General features: G+C 45.8%; 2 protein-coding genes across 3 annotated transcripts in view; one reads left to right on the top strand and one right to left on the bottom strand.

Moving 5' to 3' along the window:
- The window catches only part of SHROOM3 (shroom family member 3), a 297,110-nt gene that overhangs the window by 56,601 nt on the left and 227,685 nt on the right, over window positions 1–12,824 (bottom strand). For both annotated transcript variants that reach the window (XM_074345649.1, XM_074345640.1), the window contains exon 4: window positions 1,115–1,246. In XM_074345649.1, the coding sequence (XP_074201750.1) occupies window positions 1,115–1,246 (132 nt within the window). The remainder of the gene's footprint in view (window positions 1–1,114; window positions 1,247–12,824) is intronic.
- Window positions 8,974–12,824, top strand: part of LOC123612604 (uncharacterized) — a 31,077-nt gene continuing 27,226 nt past the window's right edge. Inside the window, exon 1 of the mRNA XM_074375304.1 lies at window positions 8,974–9,027. Within this exon, the coding sequence (XP_074231405.1) occupies window positions 8,974–9,027 (54 nt within the window). The remainder of the gene's footprint in view (window positions 9,028–12,824) is intronic.

Genomic DNA, 12,824 nt, shown 5'->3' with positions numbered 1-12,824 from the left:
AAAGGATGATGAGAATAATAACCACGACACCATTATGCCACCACCTAATATTTACTTCACCTGACATTTATTTCTCACTCCCCACAAGCAGGCTCTGTTCTAAATGCTTTGAATACCGGCTCACATTGAATTCCCACAGTCGCCCTATGGAGGAGGTTCTGTTATGTTGATTGTTGCGGGGATAGAGTTGGGTGGCTATGAGCTCAAATAGCCTGAATTTGAATCCACCACCTCCTACCTAGATGCCTTTACACTATCCGCTCTGGTGTGAGAATCTGATGAGGTATGCAAAGCCCTAGCACAGAGGAAGCACAGGCAAGTAGTTGCAAATTTTTATTAGGCTAACTTTGTAATCTCAGGACATCCCTCAATTAGAGATGAGATGTTTTAAATGAGTTATCAGTTCAGAAACAAATCAATCTCATACAAGTGAAGGTATTAGTCATTTATCAAGTGTAAGACCCTGGTATCTCTTTAAGAGTTTTTAATTATAGTTTTAAAGACAGCTGTGAATGTATATTTTTAAAAAGATATTTGCATCAGACACGAACTATTTACAAAACAGAAACAGACTCACAGACATAGAAAACAAACTTATGGTTGGTTACCAGTGGGAAAGGGGGGTGGGAAGGAACAAGTAGGGAGTTCCAGATTTGCAGATACTAATTACTACATATAAATTAGATAAACAAGTTTCTTCTGTGTAGCACAGGGGACTATATTCAATATCTTGTAGTAACTTATAATGAGAAAGAATATGAAAAGAAATATATCTTTGTGTATGTATGACTGAAACATCATGCTGTACACCAGAAACTGACACACTGTAAGCTGACTATACTTCAATTAAAAATTTCTTATAATAAAAGAAAAAAAAAGATATTCGTATCAAATGATTTAAGGGACACCTGGATTACCTCCCAGGAAGGTTATGCTTCTTCAGAATCTGGCTTGAAAACGGTCATTAAGGTGGTATCCTCCTGATCTCTGAGTTTCCATCTGACCTCCTCGTCTGGTCCCTTCTCAGCTCTCTAACTAGCCTGAATCCTGACCAGCCTTGCCCCCAGGTCCCTCTTCTTTGGAACCGCTCAGCACAGACCTCTGTGCCTCTTACCTGTGCTTCAGCCGCAGTTTAACTCCTCCTGACCATGCTGCTCTCCTGTGTGGGGTATCAGAGGTGAGGTGCTCCGGGCTGAAGGAGTCAGAGGTGCCAGTATCTACAGGGCCTGGGTCTGCACACGCATCTCTGGAAAAAGAGGAAAACAGGAAGTTGAGTGTGATGGTATTCACGGGCAGGGGGCATGAAGGATTTTGACACAGAAAAATGAATGAGAAAGAAGCCCGGGGCCAGAGCAGCACAGCTAAGTGCAGAGGGCGAAGCCTGCACCCACCCCGGTGCTCTGCCCCAAGGAAGGTGAATGAAGGTCTCCATCCTCTCCTGTGTTTCTGTGAAACAATAATGTATACTTCCCAATCAGAGAAGACCAGATTTTTCCAGCCAAGAGAGAAGAAAGATTATTAACTATGATGAAGGTGAACCCTCCTATATTTCAGTATCTATTGTAAGTGAAAAACTGGACTCACGAAGGCAAATTGTCAAAAGAAGTGGCTCCCTGAGGCAAGTCCCCGCTGGTTTCGCCGTACAGAGAGCGATCTCCGAGTGCAGCGGTCCTCGCTCTGTGCAGTGGGTGGCAGCTCAGAAGCACATGCCAACTCTTGAGCCCGAGCTATTTCAGATGGTTTAGATTCCGCTGCGCTGGAGGCAAGCCTTTTGTGTGTCCGTTTCAATCCACCCTCCACCCCCGGCCCCCCACACCATTCCCATAAATCTTGTCCTCCATACTCCCAGGGAGTCTGAGAAAAATGTTAAGCCCCGAGTGGCCAATGCGGTCCGCCACAGGAACAGATGCATTTCTTCTCCTTAGGAGGGTCCTGGCTCCTGAAAGTCCAAACACCCCGACTGCACCTTCAGGGCCTCCTCTTGAGCAGACTGTCCCCTGCGTCAGGCTCAGAGCGGGTTTGCCATGCTGGGTACCAGTGGTGTGTTTTCAATGTCTGTCTTTGAGGATCTTTCTAAGCCTTGGAGAACCGACCGGTAGCCCTTGCACCCCATCCTAGAAGCAGGAATCTGTAGACGGTACCATGCCTTCTGTCTCTCCTCTGCACAAGCCTTGGCTGAGACTGGTGGGATAACAAATGGTGTTGATTTCTTTGTATTTCAGGGAGGGAGATGATCATGGAGTCAGCAGGGACTAAAACTTTACCTTAGTTTTACCTGAGTGCCATCACTTCCTTTGTTACATTACTTTGCTCACCAAATTTAAGATTCCTGGTTTGAATATATTCAGTATTACCCTGGAATGAAGTTTGAAAACCTGGTTGAGGTTCTGTCACTTGTGAGCTGAATGACACTGGGCAAGTGAACACTGAGCCTCAGGCTCTCCTTGTCAGTAATGTGAAAATAAGAGGCAGAGCACACAATGCTGGGAGCCTGGCCCTGGCCCTACCACTGACCAGCTCTGTGACCTTGACCTCTCTGTGCCTCAGTTCTCTCATCTCTGAAATGGGTACAAAGGCACAATGGCTTTCAGAGGGTCATTGAGAAACTTAAAGTAACTCCGGTAAAGCACTTACAATAGAGTCTGCAACATATTCAGCACTCAGCAAATGAGCCACTATTATTATACGTATCCTACAGAGTTGCTATAAAGTTTCTAGATAATGTCTATTAACTGTCTGGCATACTTCCTCCACATGGGGTATGAGCTTAATTAACAAATTATTTCCATTATTGTCTTCAACAGTACCTTCATTTTAGAGTTCCTTTCAGCTAAGATGTCATGTGAAACAGACACAACTAAAGAGACCTAATTTATGCTGGAAATAATAGTGGGGAGAGCCTTGTCCAGAGTTAACACATCAAAGCCTTTTGCAGAATTCATCATGTGGTCTCCATTTAGGATTTCTCCTACAACCCTCAGCACACGAACCCCAAAGGCCATCTGGCTTAAGCTGAAGTAGAAAATATATTCAAAGGCATCTCATCATCAAACCCATGAACATAAAGATGACACAAACATAAACAGCACATCTAAGACCGCCATTGGTAGAATCCATCCTGACAGACAGCTTGCCTTTCCAGCTCTGCTCCAGACCCTGATGTTGTCTGCTGGGGGAACACTAACGGCCAGGTCTGGGCTTTCACAACAGCTTTGTGGCATTTAATAACTTCCTTTTTTTTTTTTTTTTTTTTGCATAAACCACAATTGTTGGCTCCCTCCTTTCTGCACAATGGCTGAGCCCTTTTCTTTTTCCTTGCCCCTGTGCCCTCTCTGGTAGGCCCGAAGGGACAGAAAGTCTGGGGTACAGGCTGTTGGAGGGAAGGGCTGGTGGGAAGACCAGGCAAATAGGAAAGAGATGGAAGGAGGAGGAACATGAGACTGTCTCTTCTTTTTAAGGCTTTTCAATGCATGATTCTTTTCAGCCCTAGCAGAGATGAGTGCCAGCACTGCCCTCCAGGGCCATCTACCAACCTCCAGGGGACCAGCTGAGATTAACTACTAGGTGTGAGGGTTCATAAAACCTGTGTTGCATGTTTCTGACTGCAGTCCCCAGGCTAAGTCACAGAATAGCCTCCCTGGATGGGCTGGCTCCTGAGGCTCCTGAGTGGGCTGTCTGGGAGCCCTACACCAAGGAGGAAACAGGCTAGAAGGAATGCAGGAAGAATCACCAGCACCCAGTACACACCTTTTCTGCCTTTAACGCTTTCTGGAATAACCTGGACAACAAATAAACATTTTTAAATGCACACATTCTAATGAAAAAATTTCCATTGTCACTCTTGCTGCCAAAACTTATGGGATGTTTTGGAGGGCTTTAAAAAATAGTTTCCTGCTGTTCTCCAAGAGATCACGAACTCTCAACATCACAAACTCTGAGTGAGGAAACAGGAATCACAGCTGATTTGAGAAGATTCAGCAGGGGCTAAAACAATGATTGATCCACATCCCAGTATCATCTTTCCTTGCCAGAGAGTTAAGAAACAAGAAATCCAGGCCAACCACCTACCTATTTCTACTTCCTCTGATAAGTACATACGTATCTCCTCCCCAGTTTTCATAACTCCTGAATATACATGCTGATTGCTTTACTATTTGGTATTTTAATACAGTCCTTAACTGCTTTCTGAGCTGAGTTGCAGCCAACATTGAAGAAAAGGTTCCAGATTGTCCTGTTCCTGTAGTTCTCTTGAACACTGTGAAAAATGGGGGAGGACGGGGGAAAGCAGAGTGAAAGATGTCCGGAGCTGGGCTGGGCCTGATAACCTGGTCCCTCCAGATCCCTTGAGCTGCTGGTTTCTACTGAGTTTAAATGGGGCTGGGGGGACAGGGGCTCCTATCTCCTCAGCATGGACAGTTACAACCTTGGTTCTGAGAATCAGCAATTTCGTCCTTTCTATTGTGTTCTGCCCAGGAGGGAACAGCATTCTCACCAGCCATATCCACTCCTGTCCCCACTCCAACCCAGCACCTACCCAGCAGCCAGCACTGGTGACCTTTAAAAAATGTAAGTGGATTACTGCCATCTTCTAGTAAGACTTGTGTAGCTTCCTGTGCATTTTGGAGGAAACCCAAATTCCTTAACCTGGCTGCGAGGCCTCGAGTGCCCCGGCTGCTCCCCACTTTCAACATCTCCCCTCTCACTCGGCCTGTCCTCAGTGGCCTGCCCTGAGTGCCCCAAGGCCACCAAGCTCTTCACTCTCACAATGCGGTTCCCTCCACCTGGAAGAGTCTTCCTCCTAATTCTTCACTTGGCTGTGTTGACTGAAAAAAAAAATGCACAACCTAAAAGTTGAGTTATATTTTACTCAGCGGACATGTCTGAGGACTTAAGCCTGGGGTGACAGCCTCTAGGACTGCTCTGAGAGACCACTCCAAAGAGGCAGGGAGGAGTCAGGGTATGTAGGAGCTTTTGGAGTAAAGACCAGGTGGTCAGAACATCAAAAGATTATTGTTAATCAAAGAAAGTGAGACATGTCAAGTTAGGGAATTTGGTGCTTTTCTATGTATGGGCAGGTGCCAAAGTCTGGGCTCACTGAAATCATTCCTCTGATGTGCACCTAGCTATCTGGGGCCAGTCTCCTGTTCTTTCCATCCTGAGTTCCCTCCAGCTCACCCTGGGGGGAAGGGGGTAGTGGTCCTGGCTGATGACTTGATGTCAGCAGCATCCTTTGTTTACAGAGGTGGCAGGCACTTTCTCGTTCACAGCTGGCTCCTCCTCAGCCTGCTGGTCCCAGGTGGAACATCACCTCCTCAGAGACCGCCTCTTCTACCACAAACAGTCTTCCCGGCACCAGGTCTCCCCTTCGTCGCACTGAGGGCCACGTGTAAATGGTCACTTCTGCACGGTCTGCTTCCTCTACAGGCCAGTAAGCTCTACAAGGTCAGGACCCACGGCTGGCTTTTCTTCATTTTGTGGTTTTAAACCCCTCCATACCCAGGGCCTCGGACAGCGAGTGGCTCACAGTAGGCACACAATACAGATTTATAGAATGAATCGTGGTTGACTGTAAAGGGAACAATTGTGTGATGCATCCCAAGTGGAGCTCTAGGCCCTTAAACTTGTAAAGCCATTGCATGTTTACAATACACATTTGGGGAAGGTGGGATCTCTTTTCTTTCAGTCACTCTCTATACAAGGTTGTGAGCCAGTTTCTTTGTGAAAGTAGAATTCACTTCTAACTTTTGGTCCGTGTCAGCAGCCGCTGGCTTTCGTGGAGTAGAGAGGACCAGTGTTGGGGGACTGTGGCCAAGCCTTTGGACAAAGCGCTGGCACAGCTCCCCGCAGTTTTGCCGCCTTATATTTTGAAGCAGCTAGAATGCTTTTTGAGATTAAGCAGACAGAAGCACATTTATACAGGACTAAAGTGTCCTCAGAGCCCTTTTGAGAAATGCCTCTGGATTTAGGCCGGGTGCTTACAAGTAATCATTTTCATAATTTGCTTCGTGAAAAGTCCTGTTTGTGGTTTCCTGTGTTTCTGTTTTCTTTTTGTCCTGCTCCGCGTCCATCACGCAGGAAGCTGGCCCTAGCTTCCCTCCACCCCATGAGCAGGCTCTCGAGTCGTCACCTTCGGCTCCCCAGCAATTTCCCCTTCAGTCTCCTGGAGGCGGGGAGGGCTTGAATTTTTTATTTTTCCAGTGTCTGGAGGAAGATTTTAAGAACTGACCCCCTTAGGCTCAGGTTTCTGTTCTTTGCCTAACCTGTTCTTCATTTTCTGATGACTGGGCATTAATCGAAGGTTTCACAGACATTCTCAATGAACTGCCCTTTCTTTAAAAGCCCCTTGTTCCTACTCCTGACCTTTTGGTACCTACATATTTATTTAGACTTAACCTTCTGGGTCACTGTCCCTTCATTACTCTCTTTTCTTGTTTTATAAATCATTATTTACCATCTGAGAATCTTGCTCTGTATTCCCTCAGGCCTGTATCCTGTCAGGTGCTTTCCATCATAGGCATGCCATTTACCTGTCCTTAAAACCTCTTCCTTTGCTCACCCACCTCAGTCGGCAGCTTGGTTATTACAGGAGGGCCGTACACAACCCTTCTGCCATGCAGGGATGTGCTTTGTATGTCTCACTCCTGTGCCCAGCTGTTCCTCCGGCTCCTCTTGCCGACGCCTTTTCTCACTTGATTTCCCTTGAACCCTCCCAAATGGATCCATGTGTACAATTTACACCACTGACATCCAGCATGTTTCTGATTCTTTCTGAAACCATAAACCTAACTATCTCCAGATCTGAGCCAATGATCTCTATGTCAACCTTGCATGAATTCTGGAAAAGGGTGGATAGAAGAGAAAGCCTAATGACTAGCAGATCTTTTCACTTACCTATTAAAGATTTCATCTGCTCCAGATTTACTTCTGATTTCAATCCCTCCGCTCACTGGGCCCTATGACATAGCTCGCCCAGGGCAAGTGCATAAGAAAACCAAGGGCCCTCATGCAAGGGCTTATGGTTAAAGTGGGGCGGACAGCCCTAGCTACAAACACTCAGAGCCTGAGCTTAAAGCACCTCCAGTAAGTGGCCGGCTGGAGAACTTGAATGAACAATGCAGATTCTCAGCCAGCTGCTCAAGTTCCTAAGTCTGGCTCTGTCATCCAGTAGGTGTTTGGCTTAGGGCAGGTCACTTAACCTTCCGTGCCCCGGTTTCCTCCTCTATAAAGTAAGGATAATCATAGTACTCACATCAAAGAGTAGTTGTGAGGCTTGCGTGAATTAACATGTGCAAAGCACTCAGTGCCTGGCAATAAGGGTTTGCTTCTTCCCAATAGAAGAGAAATGTACATTTACTGGGCACGTGGTATGTACCCAGATACTGTGCTTTCAAAAGCTATTGTTATCTTATCATCTAAGACAGTGATGATCCTCGTTTTACAGCTAAAGAAAGCAAAATGCAACAAAATAAACAGAAAGAGGTCTGGCCAGAGACCACGCCACCCCTCATTAAGTGCCTCTGAGGATCCCTGGGCTTTGCATACGTTTTTCTTAGGCGTCAGCCACAGCCCAAGCCACACATGCCTGGCATTTCTGCCACAGGACTCTTCTGCCCTTTATGTGAGACAAAGAGATACGCATGAAGACAAAAGACCAGCAAAGGTACCAAACTGCCACTGTTGGGCGAAAGGACTATGGATAATCTTTTCCTTCTCTTTTTCTCTATCTTGCAAATTGTTTGCAGTTAACATTTATTATTTTAATTATCAGAAAAGGTAAAATAAGCTTTATTTTTTTTCCTTATGAGAATGAGTCTGAGTCTAATTTCTCCATATTTTTCAAGGAAAATCTCTGTCGGGAAATGGCAGTGGATGTATCTGTCCTGGGAGCACATTTGGGCAGTGGAAAGACTTCACGCTGGTGGTGGAGTTTACTTTGGGAGCTTGGAGGAAGTAGGGTTTCTGGGAAACCAGTATCAGTAGAGGGAGATGAATCTGTCTTAAGAAAGTGAGGACTCTGTCTTTCTTCCCTCCCACCCTCTCTCTCCCTAGTGTTCCCCAAGAATCATAATAATTCCTTACTTTAATATCATTCATTATAGTATGAAAGTACCTTCGGTGCATTAGCCCATTTGGTCCTCATAACAACCCTAAAGGGCACGTAGAGCAGTTTTATTTATCCCCATTAACAGGTGTAGAGACAGCCTTGTAGAGGGACAGTCACTTGCTTGAGTTCAGGACTCGTAAGCGCCACGACGGGCACATGAAGCCAGGGTCCCCAAATCTAACTTTCACATTCCCCCTCTCTCATTTCCAATTGTCTTTGGAGTCTACAATCCTAAAAGTCCTCTGACACACGTGACAAACAATACCAAAGCTTCTTTAAAGGGAAAGCTTCTTCAGAAGAAAGTGGAAAGTAACTGAAGTTCAGACAGGTCCCCTCTGTCTCTAACCCAAATGTCCCTCAGCCTAGAGAAACGTTGAGCCCAGATTCTGAAAGGCTCCCCAAATCCTTGCCGTCTAGCCTGCATACCTGCTCTTGACCTGGAACTTCCTAACACTGGTCACACTGCTGAAATGATAGAGGACATGCTTCGTGCTGAGACTCAAGAGCACACTTCTGTACCCAGCCCAATCATTCACTCACTCCATCAACCATCGCTAAGTATCAACCATGGACCACACAATGGATTAGGCACTAGGCTTGCAAAGCTGGTAAAAGAGACATGAAGATGTCCTGGTCCAAATTTCTATGACCTTCCTCTCCTAACCACACTGCATGGTGTAGTACCAGTGATGACCTTCAGGAAAGCAAACTGGAGAGGATCTACTAGAGGCGAGACTAGCAAGAGAGAAAGAGGACAAGAAGCGACACTGTGGGGATCCTAGCAGCTCTGGTGGCAGTGGGAGGAGCGGCAGCGCCCAGGCAGCCCTGCTTGATGAAGGCACCAGGCAGGCGCCCGCCCTGCAGCCACGATGCCCGGCAACAAGATCAGCTTGGTGGTGGCGACGGAGCCCAAGAGGAGATCGGTGAGGTTGTCAGCTAAACCCGTTTCTGCAAAACTGGAAATGAAGCCAAAAAGGGTGGCAGGAAAGGATAAGTCTTCAGACAAAAAAGTGCAAACAAAAGGAAAAGGGGAGCAAAAGGAAAACATGCCACAGTGGCTAACCAAGAGACTAAAGAAGCTTTACCTGAAGGAAACAGGAAACTGAAAACGAGGCGGGCACAGCCTCTGATGAAGCAGGAGAGAAAGCCGCCAAGTCTGATTAATATCACACACTGGGTTTTATCACTGGCCCCTGTCTCCCTTCTTGTACAATCCAGAGGAACATTTTTATCAACTATTTTGTAAATGCAAGTTTTTAAGCAGAAACATTTTTAAGAAGGAGGGAATCCCACTCATTCATTTTTTAAAGTGTAAATGCCTTTTTTTTTTTGTTAAAGAGGTGAGATCATTGGCTGGTTGTTTATTTTTTTGGTATAACCAGAAAACAGTGGGATATTAAATATGGGGGGGGATTTGATTGTCTTAGGTGTCAGCTTAACATCCATATAGTAGTTTTTATATCTTATAATACAAAGCATACTACACGGCAATTTAGAGTCAGCTGTGCATTTACTATGTCTTGAACACTTCTGATTACTTCTCTTTCCATGTTGTTTTTGGTGAATTGTTTCCTAAAGCCAACCACTCCTTGATCCTGGCTCTCCTTGTCAGAATCCTGTGCACTCTGTAACATCTCTGGTAGTGGTAGTCCAGTTTTCTTAGTAACTTTCTTAATATGCTGTTAACAGTTGAAATTTGAGTGTGTAGGGTCTATGGTATTAAACTGTGAATTAGTGGGACTTATATATAACAGCGTATCAACATTTAAAGATACTGGTACCTAATATTCTGTTAAGGAAAATGTGCCTCCAAATTTTAAGCTGGGAAGTCACAGGAATAACTGTTCAGAAAAGAATCACAACCTCATGACTTTTTATTTTTTTGTTATATATGTTAAGAATTGTGTACAAATTGAAACATCTGTGAACTGATCCTCAAAACAACCAATAAAATGTCAATTATGAAAAAAAAAGAAGCGACAAGGTGGAAGTAAGACAGGAAAATAGATCTGGTAATACACCCTGCCTTAACTACCACAAAACATTAGGAAAAAAGAGTTTGGATGGCTACATAGACACCAAAAATGGCCATATACACATGCACTCTTATAGAGGGAAATAGCACTGGACCAAGAGCCTGGAGGCCTGCACTGGGGTGGTACAGGTGAACTTTTGAGTTTTTAAGGCTCCTTTTACCTTTAACTGTCTATGAGCCAAGGTGAAAAAAGGGCATCAGTGACAAATCCCAAGTGAGAAAAGTTTCTTGGGTATCTCCATCCACCAGTGACGAGCACTTTCTACACGCAGCCTCCAAGTTGGAATCTGTGTGGAATAAAAGACAATTTCTGACTTCTGGTCTTGACGGAGAGACACACGCAGAATTTGGAGCCAGACCAACCTGGTTCCAGTCTGTGCTCCGCCAGTCCCTGGCCACGATTCCATGTAAGCCTCAGGACCTCAACTGGAAACAGGGAACAGAGTACTGTCTGCCTGGTGACATTGCTGTGGGACCTAGGGAGCCTGGCATGTGATACCAATTACCATTCAACCCAAGTGGTCTCTGTGAGATGGATGTGGGGAGTCACCCAAGGGGTGTGACGGGATGCTGGTGTAATGATGAGCTCTAGAATTCCTTACAAAACTGCAAATGTCTAAAGCATTTGGGGAGGGGTATACATATTTAACTCCACAGTGGAGGTTTTTTGCATAAAAGCAGGAAATATGGGGCACTACTTAGGCCCGTTAGGAACAGACAGGCATAGAGGACCCAGCAACTGGTGCAAAAGAAATGGTTCCTGGAGCATCAAAGCTGACAGAATTAGCCTGAGGAATTCTCCTGGGGGCCTTTTCTCACCAGAGGAAGCCTCAGGCACTGGGCAGGGGCCATGATCAGTGAATGTATCTGCCTGGCTGTTTGAAAAACACAGTAATGAGTCTGGACCCAGTTTTTTTTGAACCACCAGAGTCCTCTCATCTCAGGCTCTGGGGAGAGAGACCCCTGCCCTCCTGCAGGCGGGAGTGGGTGGAGAAGCTCTGGCTCTGGAAGGTCCCTGGGATCGCAAGGGTGTCTCGGGGAACAGAGTTTCTCTCTCCCATCTACATGCAAATAAGCTGCTCCTGTCCTAGACCTGCCTAGAGAAGAGGGGTGGACACGAAAAATGTAAATGGAGATGGTCATTCATCGGGAGAAAATAGGTCCCTTGCTAAATTTGGCATCAGCCGAGGAATCTTAGCAAAAATGAACTCACCCCCTTGTTTGTGAGAGAAGCCTAATCCTTACTTTGCCCGAGAGGATTATTGGGTCTTAGAAAGAAGCTCACATGCACTTTTTTTAAGCTCGTGCCAACTGCATTTGTGTCCACAATATCCGAGATTCGTTCTGCTTTTTAGGGTAGATAATAGACATTCCATGCTATTTAAATGCCTCCAAATCTCAAACCTAGATGTTTCCAACCTTTGCTATCACCCAAAGTGGGACTCTGTCTCCCAAGCTTTCCCCTGGTTGTTGCTTTAAATTCTTCAGAAGCACAGTTTAACTGGAAGGGAAGGTACTGAACTGCACTCAATTTGTGGAAAAGTCATCGTTTGTGGTTTACAATGTACCTTTACAAGGTGTCTGTAACTATGGCTCCATTGGCTAAGTTTCTACTCAGCTCCATCATTGTTCCCTTGGTTCCTATAGGGTTAGTGTAATACAATCCAGAGTTCTTTTCCTTTTCTTCTTCTTTTTCTTAATCCTGTATGTCCCTACTTACCCTAACACTATCTTATCCTCTCCAGGGAATTGTGGACCCACTGATATATGTAACAGAAAAGCGGAACAAAAATCTGTCTTTCGCTTAGCATGGCACCCTCAAAACATCACTTCATAATATTACAAATTGGCACCTGTGTTGGGCTTTACAAAGTATTTTTACATTACAAGTTCAATCCTCACAACAACCGTATGAAGTGTTCGCCCTCTTTTACAGAAAAGGAAACTGAGGCATGGAGTAATTCAAATAAGCTGCTCAAGATCACAAAGAAAGTGGTCAAGCCAGGACTCGATGTATTATAAAAGCTCCAAAGCATGCCCTTAACCTTGTTCACAACCGTGAAAACCGAGCTGCCGGATCCCAGGAAGAGCACCATTCCCCCAGCACTGGCTTCCTCAGGAGTGACGGCTTGGGGCCATTTCTACTGGTTACTGCTGCTCCCTGCTCTCACCACCGGGCCTGCTTCATTTTCCCCCGGGTTTACAATTCCTGTTTTAGTGCTGGAGCCAATGGCAGCCCAAATGAGAAGAAATTTAGGCCTTAAACAGTACCTGAAGGATCAGCTTCTTGACAAACTCTGAGCTAGCTGTGTTCTCACACTGCTCTCTTGAACCTCAGGTCTCCCCACTGTCCCCCAGTTTCCTGTGCCTGCCTGCTCTTCCAGGCTGGAGGAAAACCTGCCTTGGGTACCAGATCCTTCCAGACCACAGCCTTGTTCGCATCAACTATGCATCAACAGATGGTATTGGGCATAAAAGCTGATGGGAAAGCAGGTGGGGAAGTGAGTGGTCATTTTTATCTGACTGGGTGGAGCAGGTCCTGCCCTGGGTATCAACATCCAAAGGAAGCGGCAGCGGGCAGGTCACAGGGCAGCCAGGCCAGCTGAGGGCAGGAGATACCCTGTGCACTGGACAACAGCCCTGGTCTCCCCTGCCACTCTCTCACCAGCATGCCAAGCCTGGGAA

This window comes from Camelus bactrianus, chromosome 2 (genome assembly GCF_048773025.1).
Source record: "Camelus bactrianus isolate YW-2024 breed Bactrian camel chromosome 2, ASM4877302v1, whole genome shotgun sequence".
NCBI lineage: Eukaryota > Metazoa > Chordata > Mammalia > Artiodactyla > Camelidae > Camelus > Camelus bactrianus.
This window is presented reverse-complemented; position numbering and strand designations above follow the sequence as displayed.